The 12,991-nt window shown below is 43.9% G+C and overlaps 1 protein-coding gene across 5 annotated transcripts in view; it reads left to right on the top strand.

The window, feature by feature from the left end:
• Positions 1–12,991, top strand: part of USO1 (USO1 vesicle transport factor) — a 682,652-nt gene that overhangs the window by 202,932 nt on the left and 466,729 nt on the right. For 3 of the 5 annotated variants that reach the window (XM_086961505.1, XM_086961504.1, XM_086961503.1), the window contains exon 1: positions 11,061–11,233. The exons of 1 other annotated variant lie outside the window; for it this stretch is intronic. In XM_086961505.1, coding sequence (XP_086817631.1) covers positions 11,165–11,233 — 69 coding nt within the window. In that variant the 5' untranslated portion in view covers positions 11,061–11,164. Of the gene's footprint in view, positions 1–10,998; positions 11,234–12,991 lie in introns of those variants that run through there. One more of the 5 variants, XM_086961506.1, reaches the window with a different exon arrangement.

Here is a 12,991-nt window from a genome sequence, read left to right as displayed (position 1 = left end):
GATTTTGTGAATCCTGCTGTGTTGACCGACTTCCAAGAGATTTTGGAGAAAGAAAAGAGCCCAGCTGTGACATCGGCCGAAGTTGAGGGAGCCTTACCGGACCACACTGCTTCTGGACGAGAGCGCTACAACCTGCGGCCACGATAGGAAGATTTTTGGTTTTCGAGACTGGTTGGTTACCGCTCTGGGGTTTGTGAAACAGAAGCCGGGAATCTCAAGGGGGGGGGATCAGTTCTGCCAAGAGTAGCGACACCCGTCTTGACCCCGGAGAAGAAAACAACGGCTACCTCGGAGCTCAGCACCGTATTTTTCTTTTTTTAGGTGTAACACACACATATGTACATTTGAGAATTTGTGAACTTTCTGAACTTTTTAAGACTTTGAAAAATAATTGAACTATGGCGTCTTCTGCATCACGGGACAAAAGAATACTTGGTGCCATCCTTTTTGTCTTGAAAATTGTGGTAATAGCAGTGATAGCTTGGGTAGTTGAACTTGTGGTGCCTGCACGTGAACATTTGCTGCCGACTACCCCGGCTCCATCTGAACATTTTCATTTCACTTTGCCTTACCATGAAGAACGGCACCGACAGACTTATTTGAACAATAGCTTTATTCAAATCTTGCATCATACACATAACATGACGAACACGTCTAATTGCTGGGTGTGTGGGATGTTGCCCGGGCACCAAAAGAAAGGGGGCACTCCACTCATTCCACTCCCGTTCTCACATAATGGATCCTGCAATGCCTGGTACACTCTTCTCTTCACTTTGAGATGGCCAACAAAAGGGGGGGTGCTTTTCCGTTTGAATAAAGTATGTTACCATGACCGGGATGGGTATCCACGAGCTGAGGGTACTCGATTTGAATGGGAGGAGTATCGCCCCGACAATGTGTCTGCCCCACGTGTTTACAGCAACCAACGTAACATTAATGTCTCTAGCTCACATGTTATTAATGTTATTGCCACTAAAGCTGATTTGTGTATACGCAATAAAGGTACAATATCGGTTGGGAGAAGCGAATGCAATACTACAATCACGTTTGACAGCCCGAATGGCATATCGTTTGTAGCATCTCGAAATACGTATTTTATTTGTGGAACGAAGGGTTATCATCAGCTCCCGTTGGGATGGTTAGGTACTTGCTATGTATCTTTTGTACTGCCTCCTGTATTCATTGCCCCACCAATGTATCATAATGATTATATTTTGTATCATGATTTCGTGCTGAATCGTGTTAAACGTGCTGTTGTTCTGGACGACATTGACCAGACGGACACTGTTTTGCAACAGTATGTGGATTTCAATTTGGGTCTGTTTTCCTTTGTTGGGGCTGCTTTGAATAGTCGAAAGATACGACGACTGACCCGTGTAGTTGAGGCTGTAGCAAATGATACTGCCATCGCATTGGGGAATATTACTGAAGAACGTCAGATTTCTAGGATTGTTACGCTCCAGAACCGAATGGTTCTAGATGTAGTTCTAGCCGACCGTGGGGGGGCATGTAGAATCATTGGAAGCAGCTGTTGTGTATATGTACCTGACAATTCACCATCTGTTTATGATGCCATTTCAAAGTTGCATAAGATAGCTGCTGAAATACACCCGGATAATGGAACTTGGACTCTTTCAGGGTGGTTTTGGTCAATGCTTACCATTAGGGGTTGGAAATTGCTAACGATTTTATGTATCATTGTGGGGATACTGTTTGGTGTGTGCTTATGTATTCAATGTGGCCCTGCTTTATGTTCTATGTGCCTATCGGCTTGTATACCATCAAGACGAGCTCTTGCTCATCATAAAATGATGCTTCATAAAGAAGTAACCCAAATAATGTTGATCGATATTGAAGATGAACACCCTGATTATGTTCACTATGAGGTAGCTTCAGCTAAACGCTAAAAGGGTCGTCTGTCGTAATTTGGCGATGGCCAAGTTAGCGCTTAGCTGTGCTACACGTTTCCCGTTTAACTTGACTATACTCGGAAACGCCATTTTATGTGTCACGGCGGCCATTTTAGATCATAAGCGGCCTCGTGGCCAGCATGGCCTTTAGTCCGTTGTCCGTGCCACTGACCACTCGAGTTTGCCCAGCAACAGGCTATTTTTAGTACTGGTCAAGCCCGTACATGCGCAGTCCCCACTGACCAGTCACCCCTTAGGAATGTGCCGCCAAACTGACCAGCAGAGTTGTAACCCCTCCAATGAGCTGGCTGTGTTCTAAAGATGACCATATATGTACATAACGCTTTGTAACTTTGTACCGCCTATTGTTTTATTACCTGTAAATTGTATAAAAGAGCGAGTCACACCGATGTTCGGTGTGATACTTCTTGCATTACCGATGGGTGCTGTAGGAATGTACCACCACCCCATGGGGTCTTAATAAACTTGTTCTTTGAATTTTTCAGTTTCCGTGCCAACAGTTCTTTCGATGTAAATGGGTTATCTTCGGAACATGTAGGCCTTGGGAACCCGATACTACATGGCAGGTCAACGCTGTCGCTTCCACCTTCTATAAAATCCTCTGCATCCTCCAAAAGATATTTAAATGGATCCCCCCAAATCGAGGAAGAACGTCACCCATGCACTGATAACCAGCAGACTGGACTACGGAAACGCCCTCTACGCCAGGATCAACAAGTCTTTGCTGCGCAAAATCAAGACCATACAGAACACTGCAGCAAGACTTGTCCTCTGCATCCCTCAACACAAACATATCACCCATCACCTGCGCAACCTCCACTGGCTCCCTGTTGAGAAGAGAATAACCTTCAGGATGCTCACCCACACCTACAAATGCCTCCACAACACCGGACCCCAATATCTGTACGACAGAATCTCCTTCCACGTTCCCAAGAGGAACCTCTGATCAGTCGACCTTGCCCTCACCGAACCCCTGCGCATCCGCAGAGCAAGAACAGATGGCAGAACCTTCTCCTACTATGCAGTGAAAACCTAGAACAACCTCCCAATCGACGCGCCGCCACCCTGCACATCTTCAGGGAGGCCCTCAAGACCTGGCTCTTAGACTGATCGGAGCAGCTCCACCCCCCTCAGCGCCTTGAGACCCTCGAGGATGAGTAGCGGGCTTTAAAAAAAATCCCTGATTGATTGATTGATTGAAGATACAGCGCATGCGCTTTCTAAGCCAGACCTAAAAATTCTGACTGAAGCAGGTGTAGTAGACTAAACATAGTAGGTCTTGCTGCTCAGCCTGAGTGGAATGAGTGGAATGCTGGTGAGTGGTTAGAATGGAGTGTTTGAATGTCTGAGCTTGAGAATCAGTTGTGAACGGGCTGAGCAGCAAGTGAGCTGCTCCTGGTGGGGTCTCCCCTTGATACTTACCATCTAACTTTAATAAAGAGATCTGCACTCTCTACACCTCGTCTTCTTCCAATTCATCATAAATCTGATTATTACATCTGGCGACGATCCGGAAGAACCTGTCTGTGCTGCTGCCTTAATGGATGGTTAAACAGAAAACGGAATTGCTTAAGGTAAAGCTCCTTTCAAGAAACAGTAATCGGCCCTTAAGATCCTGACACAGAGACCCCATCAGTGACCATCATCTGTCGCCAGCTGAAATATGTCAGGAATCGAGGCTCAGTCTATATGCGGACCTGCGCCGTCAGTTTCGGTAGCTTTCTCTTTAAACCACGATCGCTAGGAGAGCTACGAGGAGAACCAGCAGATAAGGTTATCTGAGGCTCTAAGGAGGGTTCAACTGGCAATGTAAACTGGCAGGCATCAGAGCGATCACAATGTTTTAACTGCTGAATGGATCTGGCAGGCTTGTGAGCGATCACATCGTTTTGGCAGCTTAGAGAATCAAGTAATCATTTGCAGATCGGGAGTGAATGAAGGGTTGGTTGCTGCCATCTACTGGATTCAAATGAAACTTTTATTTGCCGGAAATGAGTCTCGAGTACAAGTGCGCTTAATACATTCGAGGTGGAAAGCTACGTGATTTTGGTGGCTGTGGATTTTCACCTGGGTGAGCAGTTTGTTTTGTTTTGTTCATTGACATCGCTGTGGAGCATTTTGAGGCAGTTGATCCCGGTCAGCGAGTGCTATGCTTAGAGTGCTCACTCGAGCTATGCTTAGAGTGATCGAGCACACCTATGTTTCTCCACGAGGTGTTTTTGTTTCCATGATGACAAGAACTGCTCCTGGACGCTCCTGGGCACGGACACACTGTGAACCACCCGGAACTGCGTCAAAAAGCGCGCTGCCATCTTGGCTGCTCCAGGTTTCTCTTCAGATGGCTGTTAGAAACGCCAGTGGATATTTTGCTGAGATCTCTTCTCTAAGGTATGCAGGTCCATGTGGCGGAAGGCGGCCGGCAGTACATCTCTCAGCTCTTAAATTTGAAGGATCATCACTCCGCTTGCAACTTATCAATACACCTTATTGAGGATTTGACACTTTGTCTTTTATGTGGTACAGTGCTTGTGACCCCCATCTGTAATCCGCTGAAACAAGGTTTTAAATGGTGTTCGGATGCTAACAGCAGTGGATTAGGGTGCGCCATCGCTCACCAGGGTGGCCGGACTAGATTCTGGAGCTGTTCTATGTTTTGTTATTTTTTGGTGTTGTTCTATGTTTCGTTTTTGACTCATATGGCATTACTGTATCTGTACTAGTAATTTAAGTTACAGTACCTGACTGCTTTTGGTGAATTTTTGCAGTTTTTATCTATTTAGTACATTGAGTCAATGTTATACGCGCTATTACATACTTAACTGGTGAATTTGCTAATGTTGCAGTCACATGGCGAAATCTTTATTTATTTGTTGAGGTTCCCGATCCTGAGGGTTCTAGACATTGTTTCGTTTCTTTAGGGTATTCATTGTGTTAGAGCCGGTCTCTTCACATTCTGGTAATCTACAGTGTGGGTAGTGCACACCCTATACACTGATTCTACCCTTCTTAGTTTCTTTTGTGCCTAGCATTAACATCTTAGTCTTACCTTGTTTAGCTATATAGATGGTGGTTTCCTCGAAGTTGAGTTTCACAATGAATTGCATTAATACTGGATTTTGCGCAGTGACCATATTTTAATTGGTTAAGAGGCCTGTGTATCCATACTTTTTGAGGAATGCACAATGGTATGTAGCCCACCTTTATTTTTAAATTACAAATGGGTTAATGTACAATGGGCTGTGTTTTGGTTTTAAGTGCAAGAGGTTTAATGCGCAATGGGCTGTGTTTTGGTTTTAAGTGCAAAAGGTTTAATGCACGATGGGACGATTTCACATATTTTAATTGGTCATCTGCAATATGTAGTGTATACTAGTTTTATTGCACATCGGGCAGTGTACCCACATTTGTTTTAGGAATGCGCAATGGGCTGAGTACCCATCTTTTTGGGACAATTTACCCATTTTTGTTTTTAGAAAGGCACAATGGGCTGAGTACCCATCTGTAGTTTTAATGGGCAAGTACCCACCTTTAGTGTAACCATGCTTTAATTGTGTATGTGCATGGAGCACTGCAACCTTCATATTTTCCAACTCTATACACTCAATTATCTTACTTTTTCAGGTTATGGCTGAAATAGCCTTCGGCTATGGGTCTTCCACCGGGACGTGGATTTCTCTTCTATTGCTGTGTATGGTACATAGTGTTTTCTTTTTTTTTTCTTTTAAACTTGTTTAGTTAAAGGGGGTGTTTTATTCATGGTATGACGATGTTCACATTTGCGTGGACAGTTATAAGCCTTCTGGCTTTGTGATATGCACTGGGATGTGCAGATATCACTTGTTAGATTTCTACTTCTTACTAATTTACGTTACTGGATTTTTATTCACGGTGTGTAGAATCTACAATCTGTCTCTGAAAAGTTGGACTTATTTTAAAGTTCAATAGGGTGCAATTTTCACCTGTCTTAATTTATATATTACAGTCTTTCCTTATATTATTACCAATCGCTTCTTCTGTCCTTCTCTTTTTCTAATTTTTGCTTTTCTTTCCTTCATTTGCTCTGTTAATGGGGATGAGACTTTCTATGTATTTTCTTTTAAGAATTATTACTTGTCTTTTTCCTTCAGATGCAATGTTAACAATGTTCCCTTTGTTGATTCATATTGTTATTGTACTTGCAGAATTCTTTTGTTTCTGTTTAAAAGGGGGAAGGTGTGTAGTAGACTAAACATAGTAGGTCTTGCTGCTCAGCCAGAGTGGAATGAGTGGAATGCTGGTGAGTGGTTAGAATGGAGTGTTTGAATGTCTGAGCTTGAGAATCAGTTGTGAACGGGCTGAGCAGCAAGTGAGCTGCTCCTGGTGGGGTCTCCCCTTGATACTTACCATCTAACTTTAATAAAGAGATCTGCACTCTCTACACCTCGTCTTCTTCCAATCTATACTACTATTATAAAGGCAGAACTTTGAACCTTTGAGGCGGGTAAACTCGGGAACCACAGCGCCAATCCACACACCCGATACATCGTTGTAATCGTCAGGGTGTGCAGATGGACATAGGCTATATAAACTCAATAAATATACGTTATTTAAAAAATTTACCGAAAAAAAAGTAGTCCTTTGGAAGAAGCACCGGCCGCGACGTGCGTGCCCGACGTGAGGAACGCGGGGAGGAGCGGCGTCCAGGAGCGCGAGGAGGACCGGCGGACATGGCGCGGGGAGGAGCGGTGAGGAGCGGCGGACAGGCAGTGAGGAGCGGCAGACAGGTGGTGAGGAGCGGCGGACAGGCGGGGAGGAGTGGCGGACAGGCGGGGAGGAGCGGCGGACAGGCGGGGAGGAGCGGCGGACAGGCGGGGAGGAGCGGTGAGCTGCGGATGAGGTAGGTCATTTATTTATTTAGGAGCGGTGAGCGGCGGAAAAATTAAGCAAAAATGAAAATCGTGAGAAAGAGGAAGCAAACGGAGCATTACAAAAGTGAGCCAAACGGGGCATTACAGGAGGAAAAAGTTACGTGTGCAGGTTACAAAAGCGTACATCATGAGCAAGAGGAAGCAAACGGAGCATTACAAAAGTGAGCCAAACGGTGCATTACAGGAGGAAAAAGTTATGTGTGCAGGTTACAAAAGCGTAGAAAGTAAACATAGAGGTATAGGAGGAAAAAGTGACGTGTGCAGTTAGCAAGAGGAAGCAAACGGAGCATTAAAAAAGTGAGCCAAACGGTGCATTACAGGAGGAAAAAGTTATGTGTGCAGGTTACAAAAGAGTACAAAGTAAACATAGAGGTATAGGAGGAAAAAGTGACATGTGCAGGTAGCAAGAGGAAGCAAACGGAGCATTAAAAAAGTGAGCCAAACGGTGCATTAGAGGAGGAAAAAGTTACTTGTGCAGATTACAAAAGCGTACAAAGTAAACATAGAGGTATAATACTGAATATATGGAGGAAGGCTCCGGGGGACCTACGGACAACACAGATAGTCAGGAGGGTTGAAAGGTTAAAACTACTTAGTGATTGGGCACTAGGTTGCAGAATATTATTGCAGAAGGCAGATCCCAGATATGAGGGAATATGCATTATAAATGTGTATATACAGAAGGGAAAGGCCCACGAATATAAGGAGAATTTGGGTAAACTGAAAGAAGATCTGGAGTCAATTAGTGCCAAGCATCTGAAGGATTTAGTACTAGTAGTAGGTGATTTTAACCATAGATTGGACCCCAAAAAGGTAGATAGTTGGCACAAAGAATTGCTAGAAGCATATAACATTGAAGCAGCACTCTTTCCAAGGGGGGAGCTCTCACAGCAGGATGAGTCATTTAGTCAGCTAATGGGGTCCTTGGGCATGGTATGTGCAAATGGTAGATTTCAGCAAGACCAGCCCGCGGGAAAGACTTTTGTGAGGGGCCAGCAACCTTGCCCAATAGACTATATGTTCTGTCAGGCCTGGTGCTTTAATCAAATAAGAAATTTTGAGGTGGTGAAAACGACAGGTAGTGACCATTTCCCTTTGAAGTTAGAAATACGCATCCCGAAATGTAAACGTAGAGAGAGAGTTCTACAGGTCCATGTGGATTACCCCAAACGATTAACAACCTGTATATCAGATGAACAGATAGAAAAGCTTGGGGTAATTCAACAATCAATCCCAACTGAAGAAATTCAGTCTAATGCAGGAATCCCGTGGTTTGAATTGACCATAGGTAAGCTGGCAGATTCTCTCAAGAAGGAATTCAAGGTAAAAAAGTCAGGACTGAGCAGCTATGTAGTTAATAAAAATAGGAAACCCTGGTTTGACGAAGAATGCAGGATAGCTAAGGCCCTGATAAGACAGAAGGAGAGAAGAGTAAGGGCCATGTTTAAAGTGGACCTATATCAGACACTTCAGCAACTAAGGTTAAAGTATAAAACATTAATACGGAATAAAAAAAGAAGGTATGAAGAGAAATGTTGGGCAAATATGTTGGAGGTGATTGAATCCAAGGATGTGAGAGGGTTCTGGAAATTAGTCCAAGAGAGTTTGGGCGGTAAAGCCGGTTCCCTCGCTTGTAAGGTCCCGGAAGATGATTGGGTAGGCTATCTGGAAGAAATCTATGGAAGATGGCCGACACAACCAATACCGGGAACCTTAGGTTGGCCACGGATGAGGGATGAGATAAAGGACCATTTTACCCCAAGGTATATAACGGAGATTATAGCTAGTTTGAACCTTACACGTGCCGCCGGACCAGATAACCTCCCAGCAGTGATAATTAAAACGAGGCCTGAATGGTGGGCAGAGTTCTTTGCAAAGATGTTCCTGGTAATCCTGGATACGGGAATCATCCCAGAAAGTTGGAAGGGTGCAATTATTAGGCCTATTCATAAAAAGGGTAGCCACACAATACCGAAAAATTATAGGCTTATAAACCTCCTCGATATAGGGGAAAAAGTCTTTGCAAAAGTAATTTTAAATTTATTAAAAGATTGGGCAGAGGAAAACCAAACCATCCCCCCGGAACAGGGTGGGTTTAAAGCCGGCCACTCTACTATCGACCATTGTTTTGTTCTTTGGGCCATAGCACGGAAGTCAATGGAATCGCGGGGTAGGTTGTTCTGTTGTTTCGTTGACTTCCGTGCAGCCTTTGATCTAGTGGACCGGGAGCTGCTGGGGGAGGCCCTGATTAGTCAGGGAATTCCTAATGATATACTGCGGCTGCTTCAAATGCTCCACACTAAAAACTGGGCACAGATAATTTTAGACATAGATGGTAGTCTATCAGGGAAAATAGAAATTGGAAATGGTCTGCGTCAGGGATGTGTATTAGCTCCCCTATTGTTCTCCTTGATCCTAGCAGACCTACCATCAATGTTGGGGAACACAACTGGGGCAAGCCCGAAACTAAATGGCAAGCAGATAGCATGCCTACTCTACGCCGACGATCTGGTGATTATGGACCAGACCGAGGTTGGCTTGCAAAGAAAATTAAATGCTTTCAATGACTACTGCTTAAGAAAAAAACTTGTGATAAATATGGATAAGACCAAAACATTGAGCTTTGGCCGGAGGAAAACTGAGTTCTCATGGTGGATTGGGTCAGAAAAAGTGCAATCAGTATCAGAGTATAGATACTTGGGGTTATGGTTCCAGCAGAATTTGAAATGGAATACCCACTTAGAGGCATCTAAAGTAAGAACCTCTGCATCGATTAGCGGTCTGAAATTGTTTAACAAAGCCTATGGTGCTATGACCGACAAACCAGTACTAAAAGCCTATGCTGCTATTGTACCCCCACAATACTTGTATGGTGCTGAATTGTTGTTCCTAAGTGGTAAGGAAAACTGGGATGTGGAAGAAGGCAAAAACCTAAAAAAGTTATTTACGCTCCCTCGGTCAGCAATGGTTCAGGCAGTAAGACTGGAACTAGGCCTGACTTCATGGGGTATACAAGTTGGTATGGCCCTTTTGCGCTTTTGGCAACGCCTAGAAATAGGCGCAATTACCAAAATATCTCAATGGGGCAAAAATGAAATACAGGACAGCGAACTAAAATGGGCAAGAGAGACCAGGGGGAAAGTAACAAAGCTATGCTTGAAGATGAGAGTTAATGTGTGCCCTACTGTCTCCGTGGCTAATATTGATAAAAAGTTACTCAGGTCAACGGGAAAGGAAATATCGCATGCACAGGACAAAATCTATCTTGCAAGTAAAACCTCGACCAGTTTTATGATTGATGCATGGAATAATGTTTATTGCTTCCCCTACATAGATAAGTTACCGGACCGTCAATTACGAAATGAGGTTCTGAGGGCTAGAATTGGGGTTAACCCTTGTTATATGAACAACTCGGTAAAGCGGGCCATGATCAATGAGGAGGGAAGCTGTACTTGCTCTTTAGGGTCCAAATGTGATATGCTGCATATCTTATTTGATTGTCTGAAGTTTTTGGACTTGCGTATCAAATTTTTAAAACCAATCCTTATGAAATATGAGATTAAAACTCGGACCCAGGCTGTGACACTGATGACAGAAATGTCCCACTTAGATATTGCTGTGGCAATGGGGAAATATATGCAAAAAGTGAAGGCAGTTTTATACCTTTTAAACGAGTTTTAATAATTAGTATTTTTAAAATATGTTTTTAGGGTGTCTGTGTGTAATGAAATGCTTTATTTAACTTTTTTGGATGAACTTTTTATCGATATGTATTGTTTGTGGACCAACGGTCCAAATAAACGTGAAATAAACTTGAACTTGACCTACGGACAACGTCGGGGCGGGCGGGGGCCCTGAAGCCTAATTGCTCCCGGACAACGTCGGGACGGGCTGCTAGTTCATCATAAATCTGATTATTACAGCAGGACATCACGATGGACCTGTGCAACTTTGCAGGGCTCTGTAATCTTGCCTTGATTGTCGGTAACTGAACTTGCAAAACGCTTCCACGCTGTATAAAAATCACACAATCGAATAACAAATAAAAAAAGCAAAACAACAATGCGAGCTGTCAGTCCTGTCTGTGTTTGTCCGTGTTGTCCTTCGTCAAGTCCCGAAGCGGGGAAAATGAGTCCTTCTTCTATGTTGAGTAGCGGCACGGGGAGGGCTTGGGTGGCCCTTTGCCCTCAGCGGTAGCCACGTCATGCCACGTCCCCGCGCAGGCGCACTTTGGCCCCTGTGTTGGTTTCCGGGGTGTCTGTAGTGGCTGGTGCAGACCCGTCAGCCAGGTGGAGGTTCACGCTGGCGGCTCCCGGGGGGCGGGGGATGATGAATATACTACGAGGAGTGATGGGGGCGCCTAGCGCCGGCCCTCAGCCTTCGGGGGCGGAGACGGTGAGTACGGTACCGTATATTACTCGCTAGCATGCTGCCTACACTGGAATGACAGCTCTTGTCCTTGTCTCATACTTCGTGGTTTCTCGTAGCATACTGGATAATCTGTCATTTACTCTTTCCTGTTCCATGGTGCATGCGTTCTGTGCACAGGCACCCTGCCGGTTTGCTCTCCAAATATCAGTACCTCCCTGTCTGCACCCTCTCTGAGTACGTTCTTATTGGAGCTTTCCTGTTTGTACCCAGTGCTATCTCTATTTTCATTGTACCTTCCTGCACTTTACTCCAAGTTCTTGTAACATGGTAATAGTTGTCGACGGATCTCAGATTCCCCTATTGGAAAAAATGAAGTGTGTTGCTTGTGGGTGCTTTTTACAACCAGGTCTATTCTAGACGTTAAAGAATCCAGTCCTAGAGAGTAGTTTGCTGTTGTGTCTTTTAGATGATCCTGGCCATACGGCGTGTCATAAGTACCAGAAAGGCTTGCCGCATTTGTAAGAAAAGTCATGCCATTTGTTGTTATTTTAAGAGTCTAGGAAGACCTGAGCGTAATACTAAACGGGACTGTAAACAAATTCGTATGCACATTGATTATTAACGCAGACCTAGAACACAATAAAACGTGTATTCTGGTTATATTTGCTATTTCCAGTATGTAGAGGACGAGGCTAAAAATACAAGCAATTTGCTCATTTTTTAACCGACCGGGACATAAAAATACCAGTGATGCCGGTAGAAAACTGGTCAGGTGACAACCCTAGTACCAGTGCTTTCATTCCCACTGGTGAGCTCTGAATGGAATTAATAAGAATGCATTCTTCTACTCCTTAAGTTAGTGGTTCCCAAACTGTGTGCCGTGGCTCCCTGGGGAGCCATCAAACCTAGCCAGGGGTGCCATGCAACACGCACTTTAGTGCATTTAATGTTGTAGGGTCTGTTAGCTTCAGTTAAACTAATCAGACTTAAATGCATGATGATTTATAAATGACATGCCTAAAGCTGTAAACGTGGTGCTTAAACCCTTAATTGATGGCATGTCGAAGGGGATGACCTCCATATTTCACTAGATTCTCACGTTCCAACACTCCCAAAGTAAGCGGAAGATGCTTGATTTAGTTTGTTAGACTTGTTAATGGTTTTGTTTTTTCCAAATGCATTTTACACCTATGCAAGTCATCTGGAAAGTACAGTTGTCCTATCTATTAAATACACTAAGTAATATTAAGTATTGACATTTGTACTTGAATCATTTGTACTTCCAGAACACATTTCTTTCAGTACACGCACACAATGCCAACAATTGGAAGCAAGAAAGAGGGACGTTTAAAAAAAAAACACAAAATCTGAGAAATTGATTTACCTTGCATTGATTTGGAGGCAATTTTAGGGAGGAGACAGCAAAAATAAAGATGTATGTGGTTGAAAAATCGTGGTCAGCGGAGACAGGTGTGTTGGCACGTATGACATGGGTAGAAATGGTTGTGCATGTAAATATTCTTCAAGCGTAGACACACTTTGGGGCCTACATGCATAGGGGTGCTATCTAGCACTGTAAGTGGGATAACAATGTTTGAGAGGGTACTCTGAAAAAAACATGGCAAAGTGTAACTAGGAATATTTTATTAGAGGTGCCACCTTAGTAATACAAAACACCCTGCGTATATGATTGTAATACCTTCATCAGCTTCATCCTAATTATTTTCAGGAGAAAAATGCAAGTACTCCTGAGACGGGACTTTCATCCAATCCACCCTCCCT

This window comes from Lissotriton vulgaris, chromosome 3_1, assembly GCF_964263255.1.
Source record: "Lissotriton vulgaris chromosome 3_1, aLisVul1.2, whole genome shotgun sequence".
In the NCBI taxonomy this organism is placed as follows: domain Eukaryota; kingdom Metazoa; phylum Chordata; class Amphibia; order Caudata; family Salamandridae; genus Lissotriton; species Lissotriton vulgaris.
The sequence above is the reverse complement of the archived record's forward strand: the minus strand, read 5'-3'. Positions and strand labels throughout refer to the sequence as shown.